The following is a 12,033-nucleotide window of genomic DNA, read 5'->3' on the forward strand; positions in this document are numbered from 1 at the left end:
TCATCTGACTGCTTCACTCAAGGACTTCCTAGTGAGGGTTGTCCTTCTTCCAGTCACTCTTCTATCCTTATGATCTCGACTGGCCATCTTTGCTGACAATAGCAAATAATTTTTTTAAGATTTTAGATTCATGGGGTATGTGTGTTTGTTTTTTATTTATGTATTTATTTATGTATTTTTTATAAGACAGGATCTTGCTCTGTTGCCCAGGCTGCAATGCAATGGCACCATCATAGCTCACTGCAGCCTTGAACTCCTGGGCTAAGCAATCCTCCCATCTCAGCCTCCCAAGTAGCTAGGACTATACCTGGCTAATTAAAAAAAAAAAAATTTTTTTTTTTTTTTTGTAGAGACAAGGTCTTGCTATGTTGCCCAAGCTGGTTTTGAATTCCTGGGCTCAAGTGATCCTCCCTCCTCAGTCTCCCAAAGTGCTGACATTACAGGAGTGAGCCACGGCACCCAGCCATGCTTGTTATACGGGTATTGTGTGTGTAATGGTGGGGACTACATTTCTAGTGTACCCATCACCCAAAGATTGAACATTGTACCTGATATGTAATTTTTCAACTCTCACTCCCCTTTCACCCCCCCCACTTTGGAGTTCCCAGTGTTTATTACCTCCATCTTTATGTCCATGTGTACCCATTGTTTAGCTCCCTCTTATAAGTGAGAACATGCAATATCTTATCTTCTGCTTTTTAGTTAGTTCACTTAGGATAATGGCCTCCAGCTCCATTCATGTTGCTGCAAAGGAAATGATTTTGTTCTTTTTATGGCTGCATAGTATTCCATTATGTATATATACCACATTTTCTTTATCAAGTCAACCACTGATGGACATTTAGGTTGGTTCCATGACTTTGCTGTTATGAATAGTGCTGCAATAAATATCTGAGTTCAGGTGTTTTTCCTTTAATATAATACTTTCTTTTCCTTTGGGTAGATACCCAGTATTAATTTTTGAGGATTTAAATGACCTCCCCAAAATTGATCTATAGATTGAACCCCAACTTTATAAAAATTCCAGGAGGTTTATTTTTATAGAAATTAACAAGCTGATTCTAAAATGTATATGGAAATGAAAAAAACCTAGAGCAGCCAAAACAATTTTGAAAAAGAAGAACAAATTGGAGGACACACACTACCTGATCTCAAAACTTAGTATAGAGCTACAAGAATCAAGGCAGTGTGATACCAGTGTAAGGAGAGACACATAGGTCAATGGAACAGAACAGAGTCCAGAAACAAACCAACACATTTATGATCAGTTGGCTTTGACAAAGGTGCCAAGGAAATTCAGTGAAGAAGATATAATTTTTCAATAGATGGTATTGGAACAAATTAAAATCCTTTGCTTTTCAAAAAAGCACCATTAGAAAAGGAAAAGACAAGCTGCCAACTAGGAAAAAATATTTGTAAATTGTATATTTGGTAAAGAACTTGTATCCAAAATACCTATAGAACTTTTATAACTCAGTAATAAGATAATTCAGTTTCTTGCGGACAAAAAATTATTTGAATAGGTGCTTCTCCAAAGAGGATAAATGAATGGCTAAGAAGCATATGGACAGATGCTCAACATCATTAGAGAAATGAGATAACACTTCACTCTCTTATGATGGCTACAATAAAATAAGATTATACCAAGTGTTGGTGAGGATGTGGAGGAACTGGAGCTCTCATACACTGTTAGTGGGAATGGAAAATTATACAGACACTTTGGAAAAAAGTTTTACGGTTTCTTAAGAAGTTAAAGGTTCACCTACTTTTGGTCCAGCCATTTCACTCCTATGTATTTTACCCAAAAGAAAAAGAAAGTATGTCTCTACAAACACTTGTACACAAAAGTTCATAGTAGCTTTATTTGTAATAACCAAGAATTGGAAACAGGCCAGATGTCTGTCAACAGGTGAATGGATAAACACATTTTTATATATCTGCACAATGGAATGCTATAGAGAGAAAGCAGATTAAGTGGGTTGCCTGAGATTGGAGGTAGGAGCAGGGATTGACACTGACTGGTATGAGGGAACTTCTCAGCAGATGGAAGTTTTCTATGTTCCAAACTTCAATTATGGGAATTACTGGACAACTGTTTATTTACTAAAACTCATTGAACAGTATGCTTACAAGGGGTGAATTTTATGGTATGAAAATCATATCTCAAACTGTTCCATGTCAAAAAAAGGAGTATGTCTCTTCAGCAAGTAATTAGAACTCTGGCCTTATGGTTTGGTATTCCTATAGAATAATTATCTGTAATATTTTATATATTAATTTCTGTACTTCACAGAGAACTAAAAGGTGGAATTAACCCCTCATATACTACTTTCACTACTGACAAGTAGCCATTTGGTTAGTATACAGTTCTTTTATATAAATATCTAATAAATTATTTTAAAAAATTGTATTGAGTACCTGCCAGGAAAGACAGGCACAGACCTCAGAGCTATATCCCATCCTTGATACCCCCATTTTACTTCTATGTGTATTAATAGTGGAATCCTTGCTGTCCCTCTGGTGCCATATGCATAAAATAATGATGTTCTGTTTTCTTCTTAGTCACCAAGCAGCCCCCTCTACAGAATGAAGTCTGGAAACCGAGTTGCAACATTTATGATCTATGTGAGTCTTGCTCTGGGCTTCTTACTTCATGACTATTTATAGCTCTGCTTTATTTCCTAGTTTTCAAAGCAATTTCACATATTGATTTTATCTGGTACTCAGTGCAAAAAATCTCCATGAATTTTGCAAATTTCAGACAGCATTTTTGATAGGCACTATAGGAGATGTGAAGAAATACGAGACAAGTTTTCTACCCTCAAAGTGCTGACAGTGTATAAATCTAAATATGACCTTGGTATGGACAGTGGATTAGGATGGGAAGTGGAGTTCCACTGAAGGACAAGAGATAGAGGGACTTGAACAATGCAAGAGGAAGATATGAGAGTTTGTGTCCCTGAGGTTTCACGGACTAGTCAATGTTGAAAAACAACCTGTAGATGAGGTTGTGGAGCTGTGAGGAGAGAGAGGGAGGAGGAATGAGGCAGCAGATTTATGAGAGGGAAGAACAGAGACACTGAGAGGAATTCAGTGAGTGCTGCCTGTGATAGTTCGTGAAAATTCTCTTCCTCTATAAAATCGTCAGTAAAATCTCCATGACACCACTTTCAAAATAAAACAGTAAATTGTACTTCTCTCCTAACTCCTGGCCTGATCAGAATTTGGTCCCAGTCTGTATCATCTCACCTATCCCCTTCCCTTCAGATCATGTGGGTTTACTTCCTTCTCTATGGCCAAGCCATAATTCCAGTCACCTGTCACTGGAAGAGATTGTTAGAAGTAATCACTTATTAGAAGAGATATCTTACTGTTAACCGAAAAAAACAAACATATTATGTATAAGGGCTCTATATAAAAACCAAAGATGAAGTCCTTGTTTCAGGCTCTTTAGAATAGCAGACATCCCCTACCCCAGCTTTCCCTCTTCTATGAGGACTGTCTCTGGTTTCCACAGTACAGCCAAGGAAGGGCAGTCAGAGGCCAGCATTCTGTGTAGTCTTTAATGCCAGCAATTCCAATGTGTTTCTCCATGTGGCTCAGTTTTGTACTTCCTGTGGAACTGGAAGGCTTCCATTTACAATGGTGCCTGGCCTCTGTAGTGGTCATTCTGACCATTCTGAAGTCAGCTATCAGGCAGAGGACATATCTTGGAGCTGCAGATGGTTGCATCTCTGGTTAATCACTCCAACTGTCATGGGAGGTCACATGCAGTAAAAGAATGAACTACTGCCAAAAAAAAGGGCATCTAGGGCACAATATATCTCTGTTCTTTATCCTCTTAGTATCGCCTGTGGCTGGTTCCCTGGTTACAGGGCCTCAGTTACTACCGTGAAGGTAGCCCAATAATTTTAAATGGCAAAAGCAAATGTGTGTGTGTCTGTGCATGCACATACTCTTGCACACTTTCACATACATGTGTATGCATGTGCATTCGAGCTTTAGGTATTTGAGACACAGTGGAATGGAATGCACTTTGGGTTTGGAGTCAGTTGACTTAAAGCAGATTCTCCCACTTACTACGTAGCCTCAGCACAAATTACATCTATTATTTGAGCTCACTTTTTGCCCCGTGCTTCCTCACAGTGTTGTTGTGAGGATCTGATGAGATAATGTAAGAAGGGATGTCACTCTGGAAAGTTTCATACTATATGTTTCTGTCATTGTATCCCACAGAGCAATTAAAGAAAAGGGCCTCATAAAGGGGAAGCAGTATTATGGGACCTGGGAAGTGCTAAATTATGTCCAAGGCTTTTATCTTCATATTGGATTTCTCAAGACGAACATTTCTCAAGACAAATGTTAAGGTTTGTGGGAAAGCTAAGGGTGATATTGTAGGGAGAAAATAATCTTTAAGAAGTACAGAGGATTGAGTTGAAGTCCAGTTGGTGATTTTCTGCTCAGATTGGGCATAAGACCAGTCCCAAGCTGGGTGTGTTGGCATGCACCTGCAGTCCCAGCTACTTGGCAGACTGAGGCAGAAGGATCACTTGAACCCAGAAGTTTGAGTCCAGTCTGGGCAACATAGTGAGACCCTGTCTTTACTAAAAAAAGAAAAAAAAAGATGAGCCCCAGTACAAAACAGTAGAAGGTATACAGAGGGAAGATTTACCTCCCTTCTCCACTGTTCTCATAGCCCATGCTGTGCTCATGAGTTTCATTGCATGCAGAATACAATTTTCTTTTTAATGTGTTGGATATGTCATTCCTTTCCACTGTATTGTAAAACCACAGGTAAAAGAATGCAGGAAAGTCCAGGTGGCCCCTTCCTGACAAGGTCTAGAATAGAATCATCTGATTTGTTAGTTACCTGAGCACAGGGAGCCAATTGTTGTTCTCATCAGCTTTCCCAGTGTGCTACAGGAGGAGCCAAGGAATGCTAACAGTCACCACTGCCATTTCCATGTTCCGAATCACCACGTCAGTTCCCTTGGATAGACCAAGGGCCAGCGTCCTACTTCCTATAGCTCTTGCTCTGTAACGCAAATAAATGTACTGGGATCTGACTGCCTTAAGATTAAAGAGCATGAACCTTCTGGCAGATAGTGCTAGACAAGGTGAAGTAAAACTGGCACTCTTGTGTGACATAACTGCTGAAAAAATAATTTAGCAATATGTATCAGAAGTATGAAACTTACACATATCCTTTTGACCCAATAATACTAGTGCTAAGACTCTTTCCTATTAAAATAATCCAAAATGCAAAGCAATTTTTTTCATTAAGTTGTTCAGTGCAGTGTTGTTTATAATAGCAAACATTTGGATATGACCTAAATTTTCAGAGGCGTAGCATAATGGTATGAGCAGGAACTTTGTAGTCACATGGCACTGGCTCAGCTCAAATCCTCGCTCTGTCACGGAAGAGTCATGTGACCGTTTATAAAGTGCTTGAGCTCTCTAAGACCTGGTTTCTTCATCTGTAAAATGTGAAGAATTAAAAACAATAACAATTGTAACTCCTAGGATTGTTGTGAGGAATAAAAGATAATATATTTGTAAGGATGTAGTGTAATGTCTAGCATATAGTCAGTGCTCAATAAATGTCAACAATTACTATGTAAACTGTAACTTTTTTCTGGATTGACATTGATAAATATTATTATTTTAAAATACTTTCCTCTTTTAAAAAAGTTTGCAATTATTATATATTTCTGTGACAACCAGAAAAAAAAACTTCACATTAAGAAAATATATCCATAATCTTGGAACAGACCAGTGATGAAACTCCTTAGCTTAGGTTCTCTGGAGAGGAGTGGCGTGATCTGGAGAACATGTCAAAGGTGTAATAAGTAGTTCCTATGATGCCCAGCTTTCAAAACAAATCATAATCTAAACTGGTTTTCAAGCCACAAGTCATGATCCATTATACGTTGTGAGATTAATTTAATGGTTCTGATGAACATTTAAGAAAACTACACTAGAATAGAATAAAATAGAAAAGATCAGAAGCTATCTCAGATAGTAAGAATGCTTTATGAAAATTGTATTTCAGGGTGTGTGTGTGTGTGTGTGTGTGTGTGTGTGTGTGTCTTGGATCATGATTTAAAATGTATTTTTTCCTACGGGTCTTAGTCAAAAAAGTTTGAATCTACTAATTGTAGCCCTCAAAAAGGATGTTAGCTAGAAGGGAAAATAAAGGAGGAATACCAAAACAAACACCAATGCCGTTGAGTAGGCTCTCAAAGTTCCTAAGTTGGATCATTGTCTTTCAAGTATTTCTCTCAGAGTCGAAGAGAAGACCAGGGGAAGGAATCTATGTAGAAATAACCTCGTACGATGGCAGGAAAGTCGGTGGCTGTTTTAACTCTGGCTTCTTCCTCTGGTATTATAGCTGAGCTCAGTGGAAGCTGGAGGAGCCACAGCCTTCATCTATGCCAACTTGAGCGTGCCTGTGGTTAAGGTGAGTGGGGCCCTGGTCCCACAAGATGGGATTGAGGGAGTACAGTGCTAACCCCCTAACCTTCATGTTGTCTGTGCTTGCAAGCCCATTCCTGGGCAGAGGACCAAAAAGAAGTCTTTCCTGATTCCCAGAATCAGAGATGATCCCATAGTCTTCTTTACTACCACACATATCCTTGTCACTTGTGCCTCTATTTGTTGTTTTATTTACACTTATATTGCAAGTAGATGATTACACATCTGTCTTCCCCATCGCAGTACAGCTCCTGAAGATAAGAGCTCTGTTTTATTTACTTTGAATCCTCTACAGCATCTAGTTCCTTCGGTCATTAGTTCAGTCCACATTGAAAGCCAGGGGTACAGAGGGTGCAGAGGAAAATTCATAGCCCTTCGATCTAGGAGTTTACAGAGATGTCAGCAGGCATCATGACGTGCAATAGGGATTTGGAAAGGATAGGCGCCGAGAAGAACCAAGTGTAAGAGGTTTGCTTCATGAATGAGTATTTCCTCCAGATTTCAGATCAGTCCAACTCCCTGGCAGCCCTTACCTAATTCAGTAATGAAATGAAGAGAACTACATGAGATCATTCCTGTAAAGCAGGTAGTACAGTGCCTGGTGCATCCTAAGCATTTGATAAATCAATGCCAGGTATCTCTGAATGCTCAGGAATTTGGCGCCTCTTGCCGGCTTGGGAACTTAGAGGCTGGCAATGCATCCCGGAAGGTTTCATGACCTGGGTTTTGTCTACTTTGAGGGCCAAGGTTAAAGTAATTTGACTACAGTAAGTAGATAGGGCAAAGAAGCAGTGTATGGGGGAAAAACATACAGGATTTAGCATCAAAACACCTGGACTTGAGTCCTCACTTGGCTCCTTCTTCTGTTGCATTATTTAAAGGCCTGAGCCTCCAGTTCATTGCTAGGGAAACGGGGGTTATGATACTGCCTACTCCCTGAAGGTGTTAGTTATAAAGTGGCTAAGGGAGAAAAAGCTTCTGAGTTAATGACGTGCTCAGCTGTATGGAGTATTTTGTTCCACCATGTGGTTTTGTTGGGTGTTTTCTCCTCAGTGATCCAATGACAAATGTGCTCACCTTTCTTCCAGCACTCACCAAACTGTCTTGTTCAGGTCTGTTTTATGTCTGTTTCTTGTGAGCTCCTGGAGAGCAGAACTGGATATGATTTGTCTCTGCATCCCCAGGACCTGGACTCTGTCAGTGACCTATGCATGAATGAGTAAATGGCAGCTTATGCCATTTTGCACCATTTTATGCATGCATTTCTCCCAGACTGCATGGAGAGGTTCTTAAATGACATGCCTGCATTTGTCCTTAGTGTGGGCTTCCCGAGGACTGAGGTTCTGGACTGACCCTCCCTCGGGGTGGGCCCTCTTGTTTCAGAACGCAGCGCTGTTTTGGTGGAACCTGCACAGGAGTGGTGAAGGGGACAGTGACACACTTCATGCTGGCTGTCCTGTCCTGGTGGGAAATAAGTGGGGTAAGTCCTGCCTTTCTGGGCATGAGAAGAGGGTACAGGGTACAGAGTGGAGTGAAACAGGGAATGCGTGGGACCTAGCACAGCCTTCCCATTCCAAATGCTTCATTACAGTGCCACATTATATTGAGAAGATCAGATTATGAATCAGGTGCCCCCAACAGATTGGGAGCCAATAACAGGTAGGGGTTCCTGTTACAGGGTAAGTATCAGTAAAGGTTTGTTCACTTGACCAGATAGGCCTTGATTCCTGAGTACTGCCAGAAAGGAATATGGTATCCCATCCCCACTCTACCCCAAGGAAAGAAGTGTCAAGCCATTGCCTCTCCCATTTAGTGCTCCCCATGAGGAAGTGGAAAAACAAAGAAAAGATAAATAAGCAGATGGATGTGTTTATGTCACATATATTTCCAGGAGCATTTAGCTCTGAAGATGAAGAAGTGGAAGGGGGCTCATGAGCTGAGATGGAGGCTGCCAGGAGATGCCACCCTTTTTTCTCTCAGTTCTCTGGAATGGCTTCATGGGGGACATGGGCTTTTAAAATGAAGGATGAGTGACCTTAGTTCCCAAATGTTTGAAAATGAGTTTACAGGAGACAGGACTTGCCAGATTTTTTCCAGAGGACAACATCTTCTTTGCTGTTTATCTGCTGGAAGGAATAGCTTGTAGTCCAATAGTGAGGCCAGTACTAGGATGGGCAAGTGAGTTGCCTAGGATGCAGAATTTAAGGCGGCACTCACATATCCCTGTGGGTGTGCACTGGTTTGCAGCACTGCTGCTGTCCACTTTGCTGAGCCTACTGTCTCCTTCTTCCCTGTTCTCTCCCAGTGGCCAACAAGTGGATACATGAGTATGGACAGGAATTCCGCAGACCCTGCAGCTCCAGCCCTGAAGACTGAACTGTTGGCAGAGAGAAGCTGGTGGAATCCTGCGGCTTTCCAGAGAAGCCAGGAGCCAAAAGCTGGGGTAGGAGAGGAGAAAGCAGAGCAGCCTCCTGGAGGAAGGCCTTGTTAGCTTTGCCTGTGCCTTGAAATCAGAGGCAGGGGAGAGGTTGTTACCAGGGAACACTGAGAATGTACATTTGATCTGCTCCAGCCATGGGAGTCAGAGTAAAATGCACAGTACAAAGGATGGGGGAGTGGAGGCCTAAGAGGGAAGTTTCTGGAGCTCAGATACTCTCTGTTGGGAAAAGGACATCTTGACAGTTTCAGGTTTGATCAGTGGGACTTTTGCCACTTTTAACCTTAACCACAGGGACCAAGAAGTGGCAATGAGGACACCTGCGGGAGGGGCTAGCCTGACTCCCACAACTTTAAGCCCTTCTCCCCACTGCCTTCTGCTGCAGGCCAAGCAGGGAGTATCCCCCTCCCAGAATCATATCCCAGACGAGTAGTACATCATATGATGATTTTTTTAAGTTGAAAGTAACCTTCTTTTCTTTTTATATGATGGTTTTTTTTAAATACAGTCATTAAAAATGTTTACAAATCATTTTTCCCAATTGAGAATATTCTTACATTATAATGCCAAGTGAAAAAAAGGCAGAGTACAGTTGGCCCTCCACAAGCATGTGTTCCCCATCTGTGGATTCCACCTCAGATTGAAAATATTTGAAAAAAAAACCATGGATAATAACATACTTTATTCTGTACATGCTCAGCACAGATGTAATAGATGATATTGTACTCCCTAAACAATACAGTATAACATCTTCTTATAGAGCACTTACATTGTGGTAGGTATTATAAGTAATCTAGAGGTGACAAAGTATCTGGGAGGATGTGTGCAGATTGCAGGTTATATACAAATACTACACCATTTTATACAAGAGACTTGAACATCTGTAGATTCTGATATCCTTTTGAAGTCCTGGAACCAACTCCCCATGGATGCTGAGGGATGACTGTACAGCATTTTACTTATGCTATAATCTCAGTGTCGCTCACCTCCCACTACTGTCCCCAGCTATGTTCCAGACACTGGAATTCTTTCTTGTCCCCATCACCACCATGCCCATCACCACCACCATCACTCCCACCTCACAGGCCTTGGCATTTGCCATCCCCAAAGTCTCCCCACTGCTGAGCTCTTTTCCTCATTCCACTCAATGCAGTGGCTCAATGTTACCTCACAGAGCTTCTGTGACCATGCCACCACTCAGCAACTTTCTTTCATATGAACTGACTTGATTTTCTTCATAACGCTTAACAGGATTGAAATGATTTTGTTCATTTGTTTAATTTTGGTCAGTTGCCTTCCTTGCAGGGAAAGTGCTTTGTGGCTGTGCTGTACTTCGTAAATGCCTCTATTCCAGCCCTCAGGTCACTGAATGTCAATGTTTATGTATTTGCCAGGCTGCTCCCACTAGGCTCTGGGTTCCTCATTCCTCTTGGTAGCCCCAGCAAAAGGTCTGGTTTGACATAAGTAGGCATTCAGTAGTTCTGCAAAGGCATCCTTTGAGCTGTGCTCTGGAGGACAGGTAGACTTTTTATAAGCAGGATATGATAGCAGTGTTTTCCAGCAGAAGGCCTAGCAGGCGCTAAAGCTGCATGGATGGGTGATTGTGATATTTGGGTACTTGTGCCAAGATAACATTTCAGGCCACTTGGCTCAGGCTCCTCCACAGGGCTGTGAGCATGGTCTTGCTTACAAGGAAACCACACAGTGCAAGGACTGGGTGGTTGGATGCCCACTGTCTCTGCCCCTTCCCTGCAAGCCCGTAGGACTTCAGCTTCCCAGAGCTCTATGGCCCCAAGGGAGAGCCTCTGATTTTCTACTACCCAGCTTCCTCAGAGTCTGAAGTGCACCTTGTCACATTCCCAGGATTTCTGCAGAACACACCAGGATTCTGGAAATCCTCTTACTAAATTACTGTCACTACTCACAACCTGCCTTCTCCAGTTCCAAGAGGAACAGGCCTGAGAAAAGGCAGAAAGTGACTGTCTGCAGGGGAGGCTGTTCTGTTTTCTATATAGAACCTGGACTTCTCAGTTACAGGATGGGTCTGAGCTAATCAGAGCAATGGCAGCATTCTAAGAGCTTCATGCATTAAATATTTAATGTCATTCTAACCGTATGAGGTCAATACAGTTATCTCCATTTTACATATAAGGAGGCAGATTTATAGAGTTAAGTCACTTACTCAGCGTACCACAGACTGGCCCCCAAATCTTGTGCTTTTAACAATGTTTGACATGGGGCAATTATCAAACATCTTGACCAGGTGACTGAGACTCAGGAAAGTCTGGCTGCAAATTAATAACTGCTTAATGAGCATTCCTCAGGGGCAGGCCCTAGGCTCAGTGGGTGCTGTGGGGATACAGAGGATGCAGCCCTGGAAGCTGGTTAAGACAAAATGCATCCTTAGTTCAGTGTCATGTAAGCACAATCTGAAAATCTTGCATGCAAGAAGGGATGAATTACCACTGAATGCTGCCATCAAGAGGGAGGGGAGCCTTATAATTTAGGGTAGTTGAGAAAGCCTCATTTGTTTATACAAGTCACACTGACAAGGTGCATACTCAGTGCCAGACCCTTGCTGGCACTAGGGAGGGAAAGAATTAGATGCTGACCCTGTGCATAGAAATAGAGACAGATCGTGAAATTATCAAGAGACCATGTGGCCACGAGTGGAGACATGAACAGGTTGCATTAAGAGGCTTCCCCAACCCCTGGAAGTTTCATGGGAGGGGAGGACTTGAGCAAGTCTTGAAGATAAGGAGGGTCCCTAGAGACTGAGGAGAGACCAGGCTGGGCATGTACTAGGGGGCATGCTGTAGGGATAGTAACACCTTACTTTTGGCCAGCACGTTATTTTCTTTCTCTTTCTTTCCTCCTCTCTTCCCCTCCCCTCCCCTCCCCTCCCTTCCCTTCCCCTCCCCTCCCCTCCCTTCCCTTCCCCTCCCTTCCCTTCCCCTCCCCTCCCCTCCCTTCCCCTCCCCTCCCCTCCCTTCCCTTCCCCTCCCCTCCCTTCCCTTCCCCTCCCCTCCCCTCCCTTCCGTTCCCTTCCCTCTTTCCTTTCCTTCCCTTCCCCTCCCCTCCCCTCCTCTCCCCTCCCCTCCCCTCCTCTCCCCCTGCTCTCT

General features: G+C 42.4%; 1 protein-coding gene across 2 annotated transcripts in view; it reads left to right on the forward strand.

Annotated features, from left to right (window-relative positions):
* Nucleotides 1-12,033, forward strand: part of P4HA3 (prolyl 4-hydroxylase subunit alpha 3) — a 46,863-nt gene that overhangs the window by 29,743 nt on the left and 5,087 nt on the right. The window contains exons 10-13 of one of the 2 annotated variants that reach the window (XR_012518066.1): nucleotides 2,563-2,625; nucleotides 6,392-6,460; nucleotides 7,858-7,954; nucleotides 8,780-8,917. Coding sequence is in view for 1 of the 2 variants with exons in the window: in XM_003923851.4 (XP_003923900.3) it covers nucleotides 2,563-2,625; nucleotides 6,392-6,460; nucleotides 7,858-7,954; nucleotides 8,780-8,850 (300 nt within the window). In the remaining variant the exon portion in view is untranslated. Of the gene's footprint in view, nucleotides 1-2,562; nucleotides 2,626-6,391; nucleotides 6,461-7,857; nucleotides 7,955-8,779; nucleotides 9,443-12,033 lie in introns of those variants that run through there. The other variant, XM_003923851.4, reaches the window with a different exon arrangement.

The sequence above is a fragment of the Saimiri boliviensis genome, chromosome 6 (assembly GCF_048565385.1).
Source record: "Saimiri boliviensis isolate mSaiBol1 chromosome 6, mSaiBol1.pri, whole genome shotgun sequence".
NCBI classification, from domain to species: Eukaryota; Metazoa; Chordata; class Mammalia; order Primates; family Cebidae; genus Saimiri; species Saimiri boliviensis.